This window comes from Oncorhynchus kisutch, linkage group LG22, assembly GCF_002021735.2.
Source record: "Oncorhynchus kisutch isolate 150728-3 linkage group LG22, Okis_V2, whole genome shotgun sequence".
Classification (NCBI taxonomy): domain Eukaryota; kingdom Metazoa; phylum Chordata; class Actinopteri; order Salmoniformes; family Salmonidae; genus Oncorhynchus; species Oncorhynchus kisutch.
In genome coordinates, this window is record NC_034195.2 from 17302152 (window position 1) to 17321581 (window position 19430).

The window sequence follows — 19430 nt, forward strand, 5'->3', positions numbered from 1 at the left end:
AATCCATTTTGACATTCACTCTGTTGGTAATGGATCATAAAGTACCATAGATCCCACTGTGGAACTTTGATATTCCCATAGAGTATATAGAAAAATTGGCCTAATAAAATGTTTTCAATATTCATGTTTATATTTTTCAAATTTTTGAAATTGAAATACTACTCATATTACAGAACAAGCAGAAAAGCAACTACAGATGAAACGTTATGGAGTCTTAAAGGAGGCCTGGGTAAGACCAAAATATCACAAATATTCCAAAACCAATTAATTATTTCTCAATTATGCTTTAAGATACACATGTCAACAATCCTTCCCCCAAAGGACCCTTCTAAGGATACAATTCCCCCCAAAATCATGATCTTTTTTTGTTCTTCTATTTTCAAGAAGGCAATAGGTTGCCATTTCAGGTGCAATCTAGTTTGTGTTGTCTTTGTGTGGTTCGTGTGGAGCTGACGGCAGAACTGTAGGGTGATAAGCAGAGAGCGGGAAAGGAGAGCAAGAGAAAGAGGGAGATAAAGAGAAAGAGAGAGTGAATGAGAGAGAAAAAGAGAGAGGCTGGCTTGTCAGGGGATGATCATGAATCATGACATGGCATCAGCAGGCCCCACCAGAGCGGGCCAAGCCCATGAAGAATCCCTGCCTGCTTGCCTGCCTGTCACTGAGGGGATTAGTACAGATAATCAAAACAGTGTCTTCTCCACCCGACAACCCCACAGCACAGCCAAACACACAACGCCTTCTCTTCCCCGGGTTGGTCTACACCGATGCTAGATATTGTCACACACACATGCGCCCACAGAATGTATGTAAGCTTGCATGCAATATTGCACTCTTCGGCATACGCCTGCACATACAATATGCCTACACACATCCTCACACACATACTATACCCACACACATTGAGACACCATGGATTCTTACTGTAAGTGTATTACAATAATTTGCCAGACATAGCTAACTAAGTACTTGTCTCCCTCTCCTCTGCGCTCCACTTGATTTGTATACAGTTGTTCATCATCACTCCCTACTAGTATCTCCACAGCCACGCAGCTGTTTATTTCAGCTTTATTTTGATTATTTATATTTTACAAATTTATTTCCACATTATGTCAGTGGAGGCTTCTCAGAGGAGGAAGGGGAAGACGACCATCCTCTGTGAATTTCATAAAAATTTAAATGGCAAAACATTTTAAAAGTTATCATTTTTTTGATAAAGCTAAATATATATATATATATATATATAATATATAAATATCTCTCGATGTGCAAAACTGATAGAGACATACCCCAAGCGACTTACAGCTGTAATCGCAGCAAAAGGTGGCGCTACAAAGTATTAATTTAAGGGGGCTGAATAATTTTGCACGCCCAATTTTTCAGTTTTTGATTTGTTAAAAAAGTTTGAAATATCCAATAAATGTCGTTCCACTTCATGATTGTGTCCCACTTGTTGTTGATTCTTCACGAAAAAATATAGTTTTATATCTTTATGTTAGAAGCCTGAAATGTGGCAAAAGGTCGCAAAGTTCAAGGGGGCCGAATACTTTCGCAAGGCACTGTATATACACTGCTCAAAAAATAAAGGGAACACTAACACATCCTAGATCTGAATGAATTAAATATTCTTATTAAATACTTTTTTCTTTACATAGTTGAATGTGCTGACACAAAAATTAACAATGGAAATCAAATTTATCAACCCATGGAAGTCTGGATTTGGAGTCACACTCAAAATTAAAGTGGAAAACCACACTACAGGCTGATCCAACTTTGATGTAATGTCCTTAAAACAAGTCAAAATGAGGCTCAGTAGTGTGTGTGTGGCCTCCACGTGCCTGTATGACCTCCCTACAACGCCTGGGCATGCTCCTGATGAGGTGGCGGATGGTCTCCTGAGGGATCTCCTCCCAGACCTGGACTAAAGCATCCGCCAACTCCTGGACAGTCTGTGGTGCAGTCTGTTGGTGGATGGAGCGAGACATGATGTCCCAGATGTGCTCAATTGGATTCAGGTCTGGGGAACGGGCGGGCCAGTCCATAGCATCAATGCCTTCCTCTTGCAGGAACTGCTGACACACTCCAGCCACATGAGGTCTAGCATTGTCTTGCATTAGGAGGAACCCAGGGCCAACCTCACCAGCATATGGTCTCACAAGGTGTCTGAGGATCTCATCTCGGTACCTAATGGCAGTCAGGCTACCTCTAGGGAGCACATGGAGGGCTGTGCGGCCCCCCAAAGAAATGCCACCCCACACCATGACTGACCCACTGCCAAACCGGTCATGCTGGAGGATGTTGCAGGCAGCAGAACGTTCTCCATGGCATCTCCAGACTCTGTCACGTCTGTCACATGTGCTCAGTCTGAACCTGCTTTCATCTGTGAAGAGCACAGGTTGCCAGTGGCGAATTTGCCAATCTTGGTGTTCTCTGGCAAATGCCAAACGTCCTGTACGGTGTTGGGCTGTAAGCACAACCCCCACATGTGGACGCCGGGCCCTCATACCACCCTCATAGAGTCTGTTTCTGACCATTTGAGCAGACACATGCACATTTGTGGCCTGCTGGAGGTCATTTTGCAGGGCTCTAGCAGTGCTCCTCCTGCTCCTCCTTGCACAAAGGCGGAGGTAGCGGTCCTGCTGCTGGGTTGTTGCCCTCCTACAGCCTCCTCCACGTCTCCTGATGTACTGGCCTGTCTCCTGGTAGCGCCTCCATGCTCTGGACACTGCACTGACAGACACAGCAAACCTTCTTGCCACAGCTCGCATTGATGTGCCATCCTGGATGAGCTGCACTACCTGAGCCACTTGTGTGGGTTGTAGACTCCGTCTTATGCTACCACTAGAGTGAAAGCACCACCAGCATTCAAAAGTGACCAAAACATCAGCCAGGAAGCATAGGAACTGAGAAGTGGTCTGTGGTCACCACCTGCAAACCACTCCTTTATTGGGGTGTCTTGCTAATTGCCTATAATTTCCACCTGTTGTCTATTCAATTTGCACAACAGCATGTGAAATGTATTGTCAATCAGTGTTGCTTCCTAAGTGGACAGTTTGATTTCACAGAAGTGTGATTGACTTGGAGTTACATTGTGTTGTTTAAGTGTTCCCTTTATTTTTTTGAGCAGTGTATATAAATACTAAATATAATCACATCACCAAATAATTGATTAAAACACATTATCTTGCAAAGAAGGTCGACAGTAGCCTCAACAGAAATTGATAAAATGATTGTGGGGGCTGTCTTGTTAGACTTCAGTGCAGCTTTTGACATTAATGATTATAGTCTGCTGCTGGAAAAATGTATGTGTTATGGCTTTACACCCTCTGCAATAATGTGAATAAAGAGTTACTTGTCTTACAGAACACAGAGGCTGTTCTTTAATGGAAGTATCTCAAATATAATCAAGTTAGAATCAGGAATTCCCCAGGGTAGCTGTTTAGGCCCCTTGCTTTTTTCAATTTTTACTAACGACATGCCACTGACTTTGAGTAAAGCCAGAGTGTCTATGTATGTGGATGACTCAACACTATACACGTCAGCTACTACAACGACTGAAATCAATGCAACACTCAAAAAAGAGCTGCAGTTAGTTTCAGAGTGGGTGGCAAGGAATAAGTTGGCCCTAAATATTTCTAAAACTTAAAGTATTGTATTTGAAACAAAACACTCACTAATCCCTAAACCTCAACTAAATCTTGTAATAATAAGGTGGAAATTGAGCAAGTTGAGATGACTAAACTGCTTGGAGTAACCCTAGATTGGAAACTGTCATGGTCAAAACATATTGATACAGTAGTAGTCTTTAGTAGTAGTCTTTAATAAAGCGATGCCCTGCCTTCTTAACAACACTATCAACAAGGCAGGTCCTACAGGCCCTAGTTTTGTCGCACCTTGACTACTGCTCAGTCATGTGGTCAGATGCTACAATAAAGGACTTCAGAAAATTGCAATTGGCTCAGAACAGGTCAGCATGGCTGGCCCTTGGATGTACACAGAGAGCTGATATTGTCACGTTCTGACCTTTATTTCCTTTGTTTTGTCTTTATTTAGTATGGTCAGGGCGTGAGTTTGGGTGGGCAGTCTATGTTTGTGTTTCTATGTTTTTTCTATCTCTGTGTTTGGCCTGATATGGTTCTCAATCAGAGGCAGCTTTTTATCGTTGTCCCTGATTGAGAACCATATTTAGGTAGCCTAGGTTTCACTGTTGGTTTGTAGGTGTTTGTTTCCGTGTGAGTGTTTGTCGCCACACGGTACTGTTTCGGTTTGGTTATTTCACGTTATCGTTTATTGTTTTGTATTTCATAGTGTTCAGGCTTTTCTTATTAAAATCGTCATGGGCACTTACCACGCTGCGTATTGGTCCGATCCTTGCTACACCTCTTCAGACGAAGAGGATGAAATCTGCCGTTACAGATATTTATAATATGCATGTCAATCTCTCCTGGCTGAAAGTGGAGGAGAGATTGACTTCATCACTACTTTTATCTGTGAGAGGTAATGACATGCTGATTGCACCAAGCTGTCTGTCTAAACTACTGGCACACAGCTTGGACACCCATGCATACCCCACAAGACATGCCACAAGAGGTCCCTTTATAGTCCCCAAGTCCAGAACAGACTATGGGAGGCACACAGTACTACATAGAGCCATGACTACATGGAACTCTATTCCACATCAAGTAAGTGACGCAAGCAGTAAAATTAGATTTAAAAAACAGATAAAAAAACACCTTATGGAACAGCGGGGACAGTGAAGCAATACAAATATTGGCACAGACACACGCACACACACACACACACACACACACACACACACACACACACACACACACACACACACACACACACACACACACACACACACACACACACACACACACACACACACACACACACATGGATTTAGTACTATAGTTATGTGGTAGAGTAGGGGCCTGAGGGCACACAGTATGTTGTGAAATCTGTGAATGTATTGTAATGTAATGTAATGCTTTGCCAGCAGCTAATGGGAATCCATAATAAATACATATACAAACAGCACTCTGTAGGGTAGCACCATGGTGTAGCCGGAGGACAGCTAGCTTCCATCCTCCTCTGGGTACATTGACTTCAATACGAAACCTAGTAGGCTCATGGTTCTCACCGCCTTCTTTAGACTTACACAACTTCCAGAGGGCACCCTCCAGACTATTAGAACTATTGCAGTATGAACAGACATGTTGTCCACCCAATAAAATGATCAGAGAATGAATCTAGTATTGAAAGCATAACCTACATCTATCTGGCACTGCAGTGTATAAAATGTTGTGAGTTGTGTTGACTCAAAGAGAGAGAAAGACAATAGTTTTGAACAAATTAATATCTTCTAAAATGAAGGAGAAGCAAAAGAGGAATAGTGAGAGAGATCTCCTTATTTGTTTTCACTTCGAGGTACACTTACTTAGCTATCAAATGCAGCTAGCTAGTTTAGCCTACTCAAACACCCTGCTCAAACTGAGGGATGCTATGTTAGCTAGCTAATGGCTAACTTTCCAATACAACACTGGAAATTTTCCAAGTCAAGGTAAGCTTTTGGTATTGCTAATTTATTGCCACTGGGGCCCACCGGTGTAACTGCTTACTGACTGTACATTGTAATGTTACTGCATGATTGTAGTGGGTTTAGTAACGTGTTAATTCTATTAGCTATGCTGACTATGACGTTACATTAGCGAATATGGTGAGAACGATGTTGGCTGTGTGTATAAGTTTGGCTTGGAAAGGTTTTTTCACCTGGTCACATATAGCTGATGTGTTGTGCATTTGAAGTCAACAAGCGAAGGGAAGAGGTGAGAGGAGGAGAGCGCATAGATGCGAGAAGGAATACAACGTGGCTGCTATGAAAGTGAACTGTGTTTATGTGTGATCGCAAATTCTGTTGAAAAACATTTCTTAAACGGAAGCAAATGGAACAAAACGGGGATTAACATACCTTAATTTGTACAAATAGAAACTCTCGTTTGCAAATATTGGACTAATGATTACACCCTATATCAGCTAGATGCAGGCAAGAGTGTGCTAGGCGGTATTGAATGTCACATATTTGTCTCTCGACCCATCTGCACCTACGTTGTAAACTTTCATTCGTAGGCTACCTCAGGATGGGTATAGGGAACATTTAAATATTATGTAGTAGCCTAAACCTATCGCTGTTACATTGAACTAGGTGAATGGAATATGAATGAGAGTCATCCAGTATGCTGTTATAGAAATAAGGCCAGTCTCATGAAAAAAAGTCGTCCTCCCTCATCTTAAATGGCACCGACCACCACTGCTTTATGTATATATTTTTGGCCAATACAGATAATGTGATGAAAGGTATCCAGGGATACTGACATACTGTATCCGTTTATCAATTATGGATCCAAAAGACATTCAGGAAATGCGCATGTTGAGAAATCAATGTTTCCAGGAAGTCCACCAAATCCAGCATCAACTTCTGTTGTAGGTTTTAATGTCATGTTTCTAGATATAGATTGCTTTTGTCTAATTTGTCCTATGCTCCTCAGCGGTAGTTTAGGTTACTGTGCAAGGTCACTTTTACTACGATGTGAAGGTCACAATAAAGATAATGTGACTATATGTTACTATATCATCAATGCTACTCATCCATTAAACAACCACTGAACATAGAAAGTCCAAGAAAAGCAGCAATCCTTTCCTCCCAGCTACTGTAGCTACTTTTTCAATGATGTCACAAGCAGTGGAGCATGATTGCATGCGTCCAACGGTTCATTTGATCTGTAACTGTGACTCATTGCTAAATGACCTTGAAATACCAAACCACACGAGCTGGCCTTTCAGACTGGGGGTGTTCAGTGCTCACGTCTCCTTTGGAGTGGTCAAGGGACTGTTTAGACAGCCTGGCTGGACTGCCCAACCGTCGGTCAGTTGGTTGTGATCAGGAGCTATACCAAACACACAAGAAAGGCCAGTCAGGCCCGTGCCCTATGGTCCGGTCCCCAAGGGGTTTCATGCTAATCCTATGCCTCTCTCAGAGCGGACTGGGCCTGGGCCGTAGTGTGCTCTGCCTGGCCTTTGTCCAATGGTTTTACAGCACGGAGTATGCATCGCACCACGGCCAGCGTGTCATTATACAATACTGTGGTAAGGCCGACGCATGCTTTTCATTTGTTTCTGGTGTTAAACCCGTTCATTTTGGATTTTGTCATACACTTCCTCGCCGAGTTGTAGAAACCAGAAAACCCCGAAATTGTACTGTTTACATGTAACCCTTTAATATTGTATCCTTCGCAGCCTCCTGACATTTGCTTCACTTTGTTTTGTGGCAGTGTCTCCTCTGCTACCATGTATTTAACACTTAAAATACCCCCCTTACTACGCCAATGAGCAGCCATTTTGACTGCAACATTCTAACTGTCTAATACACTCAAAAAAATAAAGGGAACACTTAAACAACACAATGTAACTCCAAGTCAATCACACTTCTGTGAAATCAAACTGTCCACTTAGGAAGCAACACTGATTGAGAATCAATTTCACATGCTGTTGTGCAAATGGAATAGACAACAGGTGGAAATTATAGGCATTTAGCAAGACACCCCCAATAAAGGAGTGGTTCTGCAGGTGGTGACCACAGACCACTTCTCAGTTCCTTTGCTTCCTGGCTGATGTTTTGGTCACTTTTGAATGTTGGCGGTGCTTTCACTCTAGTAGTAGCATGAGACGGAGTCTACAACCCACACAAGTGGCTCAGGTAGTGCAGCTCATCCAGGATGGCACATCAATGCGAAGATGTGGCAAGAAGGTTTGCTGTGTCTGTCAGCGTAGTGTCCAGAGCATGGAGGCGCTACCAGGAGATAGGCCAGTACATCAGGAGACGTGGAGAAGGCCGTAGGAGGGCAACAACCCAGCAGCAGGACCGCTACCTCCGCCTTTGTGCAAGGATAAGCAGGAGGAGCACTGCCAGAGCCCTGCAAAATAACCTCCTGGAGGCCACAAATGTGCATGTGTCTGCTCAAACGGTCAGAAAAAGACTCCATGAGGGTGGTATGAGGGCCCGACGTCCACAGGTGGGGGTTGTACTTACAGCCCAACACCGTGCAGGACGTTTGGCATTTGCCAGAGAACACCAAGATTGACAAATTCGCCACTGGCGCCCTGTGCTCTTCACAGATGAAAGCAGGTTCACACTGAGCACATGTGACAGACGTGACAGAGTCTGGAGACGCCGTGGAGAACGTTCTGCTGCCTGCAACATCCTCCAGCATGATCGGTTTGGCAGTGGGTCAGTCATGGTGTGGGGTGGCATTTCTTTGGGGGGCCACACAGCCCTCCATATGCTCACCAGAGGTAGCCTGACTGCCAATAGGTACCGAGATGAGATCCTCATACCCCTTGTGAGACTATATGCTGGTGTGGTTGGCCCTGGGTTCCTCCAAATGCAAGACAATGCTAGACCTCATGTGGCTGGAGTGTGTCAGCAGTTCCTGCAAGAGGAAGGCATTGATGCTATGGACTGGCCCACCCGTTCCCCAGACCTGAATCCAATTGAGCACATCTGGGACATCATGTCTCGCTCCATCCACCAACCACGTTGCACCACAGACTGTCCAGTAGTTGGCGGATGCATTAGTCCAGGTCTGGGAGGAGATCCCTCAGGAGACCATCCGCCACCTCATCAGGAGCATGCCCAGGCATTGTAGGGAGGTCATACAGGCATGTGGAGGCCACACACACACCACTGAGCCTCATTTTGACTTGTTTTAAGGACATTACATCAAAGTTGGATCAGCCTGTAGTGTGGTTTTCCAATTTAATTTTGAGTGTGACTCCAAATCCAGACCTCCATGGGTTGATAAATTTGATTTCCATTGATAATATGTGTGTGATTTTTTTTTGTCAGCACATTCAACTATGTAAAGAAAAAAGTATTTAATAAGAATATTTAATTCATTCAGATCTAGGATGTGTTATTTTAGTGTTCCCTTAATTTTTTTGAGCAGTGTAAGTACATTTCCCATATCCTATCAGAAAAAGTATCCTTTGGTTGTGTTCATGAAGGTCTTGGGTAACAATCAAAGAACACCATAACATTTTTATTAGTTTATGTTACTGTAGGGGATCTCACGTGTGGAGCGCAAAAGAACAGTGGTTATTCATGGAAAAAATTTACATTTTGAAATGTATTTAGCAAGGGTAAGTCTTTTGGAAACCTCAGCATCTGCTCTATCTGATACTATATAGAACTCAGAGGAGGCTTGTGGGAGGGGCTATATGAGAACGGGTTCATTGTAATGGCTGGAATGGAATAAATGGAATGTATCAAACACATCAAACATGGAAACCACGTTTGACTCCGTTCCATTGATTCCATTCCAGCTATTACAATGAGCCTGTCATCCTATAGCTCCTCCCACCATGCTCCTCTGATAGAAATCAAAATGTCTTACCTGCATGTGACTGTAGGATGATTAGAAAAAGGCACTTTTTGGCAATCCAGGGAAAGAAATGACTTGTCCCCATAAAACTTCTTATAACACAAATTCCGTTCGTGTTATCCAGTTATCCTGTTTTGAGCCCCACATTTTTAGCTTAAAAAAATCAGGGTTGCCTGTTTTGCATGTTATTTTGTTATTAATATTTGTTTGCAATAATAATTTAAATAATAATGATTGAGTTAACAATTATTATATTTTTTTGCTTTCTTGAGTATGGCCGCTCCAATATGCAGGTGTTTCAGACTACCTCAGTGCTTTCTCTGGTGGTGGGGCAGCCAATTGGAAAATATGGAGTGTAGGGGTTGGTAATGTTCTCTATTTGCGCCGTGATCGACTCCGTGTTCTGTCACTCGTGGGGACACTACGTCACCGCCAAATCTAAGGGTAGAGCTCTGAAAATTCAAGCCTCTTGGGTGCTGCCATAGAGATACATTAGAAGTGCCCATCCAAGAAGGCTCAAGGTCATTGGCCACAGATATAATTACGTTACATCATGTTATATCTACAGCAGCTTTGATTGGACTGAATCTTAGCTAGCAGTCATCATCAAGTCGACAATCTACTGGAAAATCTTCTTTAATCCTTGTCATAAGAAGAGAAATAATGAAAATAAATTATAGATGAAACGTATCAGTGCTCAAGAGCTATGACCTGAAGATCACTGACGTCATCATGATTCAACCTTGTTTTTTCAGAGTTCTCAGTGGTCTTGATAGCACCATAAATCCAGAGAATGCCAGACTTTGATGACAAAGTTTAATGACAAAATCTGTCCACGAAGGACCGCCGCGCCACCTTCCAATTCAAGTGAGCACATCACAACAAGGTGAGTCCAAAAATGTATTGTATGCTGCTGCATAGATGATGTAATATGCCAGGGAGATATGTATACTGTAGCTGAGAATGTAATACTAAGTGTATGTTGTGTAGTACGCTGTTAGGAGCTCATGTGCTTCACCCTAATAATTTGGTATATTTTCCCCTCTTAATTTCGCCTACTGTTCTGACATGGTGGTGTAGCCTATAACCTATTTTTAGAGGAAAGTAATCATTGAATATTGTATGAGCTTTCATTGTTAATGTGTTGTTTAGTGTTGTGTGGTGTAGTGGCTTTAGTTTGCCCTACCAAGATTTACATGCTAAAATCACCAATGGTGATATCTAAATTCTAACAACATATGTGTGTTAAATATACTTATTTAGGAAAATTCAAGGAAGGAGGGCAGCATGACTTTAAAAGAATGTAAGAGAAATTTCAATTTTAAATTCATATGCAGTCAAAATGACTGCCTAGTGTTAATGCTTTTTTTCTACTTACAGGCTATGTTATGGTGTGCCGGAATGTTCTGGGGAACAGGGGGTTTGTGCAGCTGTGTGTTTGATGGAGGTTGGAACATGGTGGGGTCACCTCTGCACCCTGCGGCAGATATACTACCTCAACGGACTCCCAGATATACTACCTCAACGCACTCCCAGGGATAGCAGAGCAGAGCCCTTTCAGACGTACTGTAGGCGTACAATCATATCCTGGAATGTACTAGATACACAAAGTAGAGGAGAGATGATATCAGTGAGAGATCTGGTCTTTTTTATTGATTATGTGTAATGGCCTACACCTCAGGTACTGAAAATATGATTGCATCAAAGTAAAACCTGGTAGCTTTGAGGTTTTCACCTCACCACAGCTCGTGACCGAGTGAAATGTTTGCAATGATTATGTGGTTGTGGTGGTTTGGTTTCACCTCAGATTCATAGCTAGTATGTTGAGCTCCAGCTGTCACTGTAGATGCCTTGTCTTTGTGGAGGATACAGGCGTAACAGAGTTGTGCAATGCCATTTAGATATTGAGGAGTTTTGACTGTGGATGCTCATGGCAACATTTAGTTGAATCCTACATTGTCTAGTGTATTTTTTTTATATCGTGTAAATTTAAAATAATGTAACGTTTCGCTTGTTTGTCCATCTGATTTTCATTTGTCCTTGAGATATTTTGTTTGCGGCAGCAGCAAACTTGGCCCCGGCTGACCCCTGTAATAAAAAACATTTAGAGCCTCCATTGGATTCGGGTCACATTTATGATCTGAAACCATTGCTCTACTCCCAATAAAACAGGGCTATTGTGAAAGTGAAACCCATGCCGTATTGTGGTGCTCCATACTGTATTTATAATGAATGATATGTTTCATTGTGCTCGTCTCGCTCTCGCTCGTCTTGATTGGGTCTTCCAGTTCATCCAATATTGAACCCTGTGAACTGACTAACTTCGAAGTTACATGGGCAAATTTGAACTTCATGAACTCTGTTTCTTCTCATGCATTGCACACAGTGCACATGTTGCATTGGTAGTATATCTTGTTGTACTTCAACGACTCGCATGCAGTGGATCAATTCCCAAACTCAGTCAACTGTATGTCTACATTATCTCTCCGTATTGAGTGAATATTTGGCACTTGTATAACTGAACAGCACACCACCTCGATTTGCTGGTGATGATAATAATTGTTTCATATACGCAAAGCCCCAATCTGTTTTTCCATGTCCTTTATTTTTCTGAACATTAGTGCTGCAGCACTGTCGTTGAGTTCACACAGAGGTTCCTTCTCTCTGATGAAGCTGACGGTTTGGAAACAATAAAACCCCCGTCCCGCTCCCCTCAGCCCCTCAGCCCTGTGTCACTACGCAACAGAGTCCCAAAACACCAAAACAAGGGGGCAACCCTGGTAAGAAGGACCCTATTCCACACTCTTCAGGCGCTTATCGCTGGAATCTTCTGGAATCTTCTGTGTGGCCGCAGGGATCCAGACTGACTGGGAGAAGGATGAGGGGAGAGGGGACGAGAGGGTAGGCTCAGTAAGACTGACTCTGGTTGAGCTTCTCTTGCTGCCGTCTAAAGATGGATCCCTGAAGGAATGCCTGTCTGCCTTCATGGCTGTATCGCGTGACAGACCAGTCCGCTTCCCGTCGTCCAACACATGGGACTCATTTACCCTCGCGGGCCTCAATGATGGTGCCACAAACATCAGGCAGGCGCCCTTAGGAAGAGGAGAAGATGAGACAGGGAGAAGGCAAGAGAGGAGAAGAGAAAATAATGTTAGCGTTTTAGAGAGGGTCTAGATTCTAACCCCACACCATGCCAGTGTCCACCCCAGAGGACATTTGCAGCAACCAGCTCACCCTTGATCTTCATCGTTTGCCCTATGGTGAGAAATGAGGGCAATTCCACAGAAACAGGATGATGCTGAGACTCTGATTTTTCACTTTAAAAGTATGCCAAACAAAAACCATTGATTGCAAAGTTAAACAAACCATGCAACTCTATGCACAAGGAATAATTTTTATTTCCACAGAACAGTTTCCAAAATCACATTTACTCGAAGAACAGTGCAGATGTAAAGTTTGGTAACAGATGGACGGTAAAATCTCCCTGTTTTTTATGTGACCATGTTTAACAAAAACCCTTAAATATCTGCAGAAAAAGGGGGTGCCAGCTATGATATAACACCTTAAGTTTGAAAAAAACAAACATGTTTTGGTTATTGAACTATAATACAGATGTAGGTTCTTAATTTGAGCCAGTTTGCTACAGCTATGTGAACACAGAAATGTGAACTATGTGGATTATAATTAAGGGGCAAATCAAGTCTGAAATGTCAATGTAGAAATTACAAACGTTAGAAACATTTTAAAACCTCAAATACACTACAAGTTTGCATTTCCTTCTGTGCAGGAAAATTCTCAGCAACGAAAGAGTGCTCAAATTAAGATTCTACATCTGTAAGTGAAGTGGATTAACACCCATTAACAGACTGATGGTAACAGAATGAAATCATGGGTCTTTGATCTGTACTATACAGAAATGCATAATTATGAATGTCCTTCTCTTCATGGTAGAAAAATGTTTACATCTTCCTTTCCATGTTTGGGTATTATTATACACAAGGGCTATTATTTGAATGAGCTCCACCTCCAAACAAGACCACATTTGGTTAGTCCGGACCGGTCATAACAGAATGCCAGTGGAAGGGAGGACAGTAGTAGGTGACCCAACTGTGGTTTGTTACTACAATGAATTCCCACTGTAGCCAATTCAGTTGCAGTCATTATGTTACTGATTTTGTAATGACAAGACAATAGGCAATATTTAGTCAACGTATATTTAGCCAAATAATTTCTGCAAAACTAAATATAAAATGTTGATATTAGTTGGTAGGGGTCTTTACTCCAACATGATTGTGTTTTGATCTATTTCAAATACCCTTTTATGACTTTTTCTGTTTTCTAAGACCCCTTTTCCATCTGTTTGACCAGAAGTCAAAGCCTTCGCATATTCCTAATTTTTAGGATGGAAACCGTAGAAAAATGAATAAAAGCCTTAGTTTCTCTAGCTTTCGTTTGACATCAAATTTTATGTGCTCATATGAACTTCATATGTTAGTGCTCATGGGGCTTTTAACATGGAAATACCCATGACCAAATGTCTCTCACTGGTTTATGACAATTGTGGTACAAAGGCTTTTCATGAGTCACATTGAGTGATGGCGGGACATCTTGTTGATTTGATTCAAGATAATTCATCAGGCTGTACTTTTGATAGACTTTACCGCATTGAATTCAATACATTTTTGAATTATGAGACCAATACCTACTTAATCTAATACCTGTCTCTCTGTGTGAGAAACCGTCGAGAGAGAACAAGAGAGATGGATAGATAGAGAGAAAGACAACAGTGAATGGACAGTGCAGTGATTGTGCTGCCTGGCTGCACGCTGGGCGATGGCTGTTCAAACAGGACTGAGCTGAAATGTCACCAGCCCTCCGCAGAGAAAGGGCCTGCTGACAGCCTGGATAAACATGGTCGTTCTTTCACCCTGTAATCGCATGTTCACTTAAAAAGAGCTTCCAACAAATTCCATGTGCATTCGGTCATTCTTGGGTCTCGGTCTAAAGCAGTGGTGTTGTGTTTTCCCCACGTTGTTACCGTGATAGGAGAGTGTCTCTTTTGCTTGTCCTCCAAGGGAGGTTGGCGGTTGGAGGGAGGAAGGTGGGGGACGGGTGGATGGAGGGAGGGATGAAGGAGAGAAATAAAAGCCTGATTCACATCAATAGGTTTGACATTCCTCTCATCGTATGAGGTCAGCACGTCACCAGGCTCCAGTAATAGTATTGCTGCACGTGATGAGAAGAAAACAACATCGATCCATCCCTGCTGCCACTTTTCATTCTAGAATGTCCCGAGATAGAACTAGAATGGGCCTATTACTTCCATACAGTATGTTACGAGTAGGAATGCAAAAAATGTAGAGAAAGGCTTCCTATCCCCTGTAAGGATGACTGCAAACTAAATAAAACTGTTTTAATTAAGCTAACTTGATGGTCAGTCATAACACCCCCCCCTTACCCAGTACGTTTGGTACCCTTCACTCTCTGACTATCCCTCTGTGTCTCCCTTAGGTGTCGTCCGACAGGTCAAGCCCCTGATTGGCTCGCTAAACATGGTGTTGAAGCTGGCTATGAACTATGTCACCTCTGGGGTGGTGTCTCATCGGAACATCGTCAATGTCCACATCTTCGTTTCCGAGTTCTGGTTCTGAGTTTAGGACATGCCACCACCACCACCACACATAGCCACACAGTTCTACCAGCACCGTCACATAATAGCCACAAAGTACTACCAATTACACATTACTACCACACAGTACTGCCACCGTACTATAACTTACCGTCCTAATATGAAGATAAATTCAAATTCTGAGTGCATGGAGGAGAAAAGGAAGATTATTTAGGTGTATAACTACAAAGATGTGCATGCACAGCATTGGGAGGTATAATACAAGTCCTTCCTGATAAACCCAACGCAACACATTGTAACTAACTTTTGTTCATTTTTCGTTCCGTTTCCATTAAGATGAACAGACCACAAGCTGCTTAATCACTTTTTTATTGTATGAAACTAAGGCACACTTCCCAGTCAGTTTACATGTAATAGAAATTGATGTAACAAGCCAAGCCATGAGTGGATGCATGCATCTGGCACACAGAGCTTGACGTGAAGACTCACATACTGTATTGTGTAATGTAAGCATGCTGTCATGCTGAAAGACAATAGAATGTGATTGTGAATTGAAAGGGCATGCGTAGATATGGAGAGGTGAAAAACCATTGAAGGATTTAACAGTTGAATGTAACACTTACCCATAGGTTCATGGTGTGTATTTACATTTCCTTTTCTTACTTTATAGACTGCGAAAGGTGTTACGGTATGAAATAAACCATCTTGTTTTTACTTATGAAGCCTTTTCTTTGTGTGCGGGCGAGGGAAAGCTTCAGGTTGGTTGATGAATTTAACTTGTGTTCATTTGGAGGAAAAGTGGGACAGAAGTCATTTCTGGTACAGTGATTGAGAGTGCAGAAAAAAAGGGTGAGTCAGAGGAGAGAGAAAGGGTACATAGGCACTAGGAACCAGGAACCACAGCCCTAATTAGGTTAGTCACTGAACCAGAACGGTTCTCTCTACTCTCACTAAGTCAGCCTAGTGGATATGAGACGCTGTTGGTGGAGCAGATGACAGCAATGTTCTAACGATGGGGCTGTAATCATCCCCGTGGTTGAGGCCCAGGCAGAGCTTTCCAATGCTTCAGACAATGGAGGAAGGAGTGACATTCATCAGGAGCCCAGCCTGTCTACACGGACGGCTCTAAAGGTACTGAGGAGATAATTCCCTGGATTATTGTTCTTTTTTTATTAGGAATTACTGCACTGTTGGAGCTAGAAACACAAGCATTTCGTGTACGAGACCAAAAAACTTTGATTTGATAAGATAGAGGCCAAGAGGTCAGACCTGTGGTCAGATGTGAAAAGGAAAGGAGGAATATTTGGAATGTGTGTGCGTGCGTGCGCAAACAAGAAAACAGATGACAATTATATGATGGTTAGACCAGCATCTGTAAAGACATACCCACAGAGGTAAAGGCAATTAGCCAATCTGGAAGGACATTACAAACTGTCTGACGTGGGGGATTATTTGAAGGACCATAGGACAGACACATTGGGTAGATGTGTGAGAGTAGCTAAGTATAGCTGGACAATGGGACAGCGTGTACAGACTGTACTGGGCAGAGTAGAGTGTGTAGGAGGACAGCACAGATTCCAACAAGCTGAATAATATGGACAGTCAAGAAAGGCTGGAGCAGCAGTCCCTACTCCCTGCGCTGCTGCACTACAAAACCACATACATGTGTGGGGACAAATGAGCAAACATCTCTTGCCAGATTCCCTCTGCAAAGCCAAGACGAGCTGCTTGCCTTAGACTGGAAGCTCCTATGACTAACCAGCTAGCGTGGGTCTGATGAGTCGACATAATGGCAGAGCAGCAGAGAAGACCTGTGTGGACTGGACTGGTTTGGCCTGTTTGTTTATGTACTCTACTGTGGCACTGTGGTGGTTAGGGCTCTCTGTGTGAGTTGTCATGGTGGTGTCTGGCTCTGGGGGAAGAAGGAAAGGGGTATGGGGACTGAGGTGACCTGATCCCCAGCCTGGAGGGCTCAGTGGAGGAGGAGAGGCTGTGGCAGGAGCCAGGACAGACACCAGGGCCCATGGAGGCACGTGCTGGGGCTGACTCCTGCACTCGCCTGATCCCGCTTTTTCCTGGCGGCCAACCCTGGCTACCACCGCAACATATGTTATAGGATATAAGTGAGTTCTTTTAATAAAGGTTGGGGTATTTTTTTAAGGTTACAAACCACTGTTTCTCATTACAGAAAACACAAAAATGTTGCTGTTAGATGGATACTACTAGAATGCCAATGTCCTACCCTCATCTGCACTATAGATATAAAAGTATTTGGACATCCCTTCAAATGAGTAGATTTGGCTATTTCAGCCACACCCGTTGCTTACAGGTGTATAAAATCGAGCACGCAGCCATGCAATCTCCATAGACAAACATTGGCAGTAGAATGGCCTTACTGAAGAGCTCAGTGACTTTCAACGTGGCAACGTCATAGGATGACACCCATCCAACATGTCAGTTCGTCAAATTTCGGGCCTGCTAGAGCTACCCCGGTCAACTGTAAGTGCTGTGATTGTAAAATGGAAACATCTAAGAGCAACAATGACACAGCCGCGAAGCGGTAGGCCACACAAGCTCACAGAATGGAACCACTGAGTGCTGAAGCATGTAAGGCGTAAAAATCGCCTGTCCTCGATTGCAACACTCACTATTGAGTTCCAAACTACCTCTGGAAGCAACGTCAGCACAAGACCTGTTCTGTCAGGAGCTTCATGAAATGGGTTTCCATGTTTAAGCAGCCACACATCAGCCTAAAATCACCATGCGCAATGCCAAGCGTCAGCTGGAGTGGTTCTCTGGAGTGATGAATCACGCTTCACCATCTGGCAGTCCAACGGATGAATCTGGGTTTGGCGGATGGCAGAAGAACGCTACTTGCCAGAATGTATAGTGCCAACTGTAAAGTTTGGTGGAGGAGGAATAATGATCTGGGGCTGTTTTTCATGGTTCAGGGTAGGCCCCTTAGTTCCAGTGAGGGGAAATCTTAACGCTACAGCACACAATGGCATTCTAGATGATTCTGTGCTTCCAACTTTGTGGCAACAGTTTGGGGAAGGCCCTTTCCTGTTTCAGCATGACAATTCCCCCATGCACAAAGCGAGGTCCATACAGAAATGGTTTGTCGAGATTGATGTGGAAGTACTGGACTGGCATGCACAGAGCCCTGACCCCAAACCATCGAACACCTTTGGGATGAATTGGAACGCCGACTGCGAGCCAGGCCTAATCGCCCAACATCAGTGCCTGACCTCACTAATGCTCTTGTGGCTGAATGGAACCAAGTCCCCTCAGTACTGTTCCAACATCTAGTGGAAAGCCTTCGCAGAAGAGTGGAGGCTGTTATAGCAGCAATGGGGTAGACCAACTCCATATTAATGCCCATGATTTTGGAACGAGATGTTTAACGAGCAGGTGTCCACATACTTTTGGTCATGTAGTATATATTTAATTTACATGACCTTACAGTCATTTTTCATCCATTCTGAAGATGATAGGTTAATTTAAAAAAATTGGTGGACACTTATTCATGTTTATTCCTCGCAACTTTTGTGGTAGTGACTGACACCGAGTGATATGATCCCCTCATTCACTGTAGTTGTATTGACTCAGAAATGTATGTAAACCTGCAATAATGTATGTAACATACAGTAAATATTAGACCTGAGTGTAGTAAAAAATCATCCAACACATTCACTTCACTGACATTCTCAACTAAAATGTCAGTACAGTGCGACACCCATCTTCTCTTTGGTTTTCTACTTGGTGTTTCACAGTAGTCCAATAGATGGCAGACACATACAACACAACTCTTCCTTTACCCAACTCTCTGTCCACTGCAACTGCTTTAACAAGGACTGAACTGCTTCACCATGGTGGAAAACCAACCCAACACAAATTGTGCTAATTCCTTTCTTTAGGCCTTCATGGAACCTGGCCATGGCAATATCCCCTCTCATATGATCAATGAAACTCTCTGTGGTTTTGAGGCAGAGACAGTGGACCAATTACCCAGCGGGCTCCACCTTGACCCCAAAGAACAACATAAAACACCCGAGTTGTGACCCTCCATAACTTACTGCTCCAGACTTAACCACCCTATGACCAGTGCTGAACTCACCCTGATGCCAGAGTACACACTGGATCAATCACATCGGGGAGTAGGGAGTCGGGCCGTACTCATGAAAATTCAGAGCACAGTCTTTCTGTTGTTGTAGCTCCTGAAAAGAACACCATACCGCCACTCCTTATTTTGGGAGGAGAGACGCACGGTGACGTCCGCAGAGCTTAACTAGATGCATATCATATGGAGGGAAAGATGGATAGGAGACGGTCTGAGTACCTCATAGTGTTGCAAACGACCC

The 19430-nt window shown here is 43.2% G+C and overlaps 1 protein-coding gene across 2 annotated transcripts in view; it reads left to right on the plus strand.

The window, feature by feature from the left end:
* fbln1 (fibulin 1) overlaps positions 1-15787 on the plus strand; it is a 53747-nt gene extending 37960 nt beyond the window's left edge. For both annotated transcript variants that reach the window (XM_020456696.2, XM_020456697.2), the window contains exon 17: positions 14952-15787. In XM_020456696.2, coding sequence (XP_020312285.1) covers positions 14952-15091 — 140 coding nt within the window. In that variant the 3' untranslated portion in view covers positions 15092-15787. The remainder of the gene's footprint in view (positions 1-14951) is intronic.
* The last annotated feature ends 3643 nt before the right edge of the window (positions 15788-19430 follow it).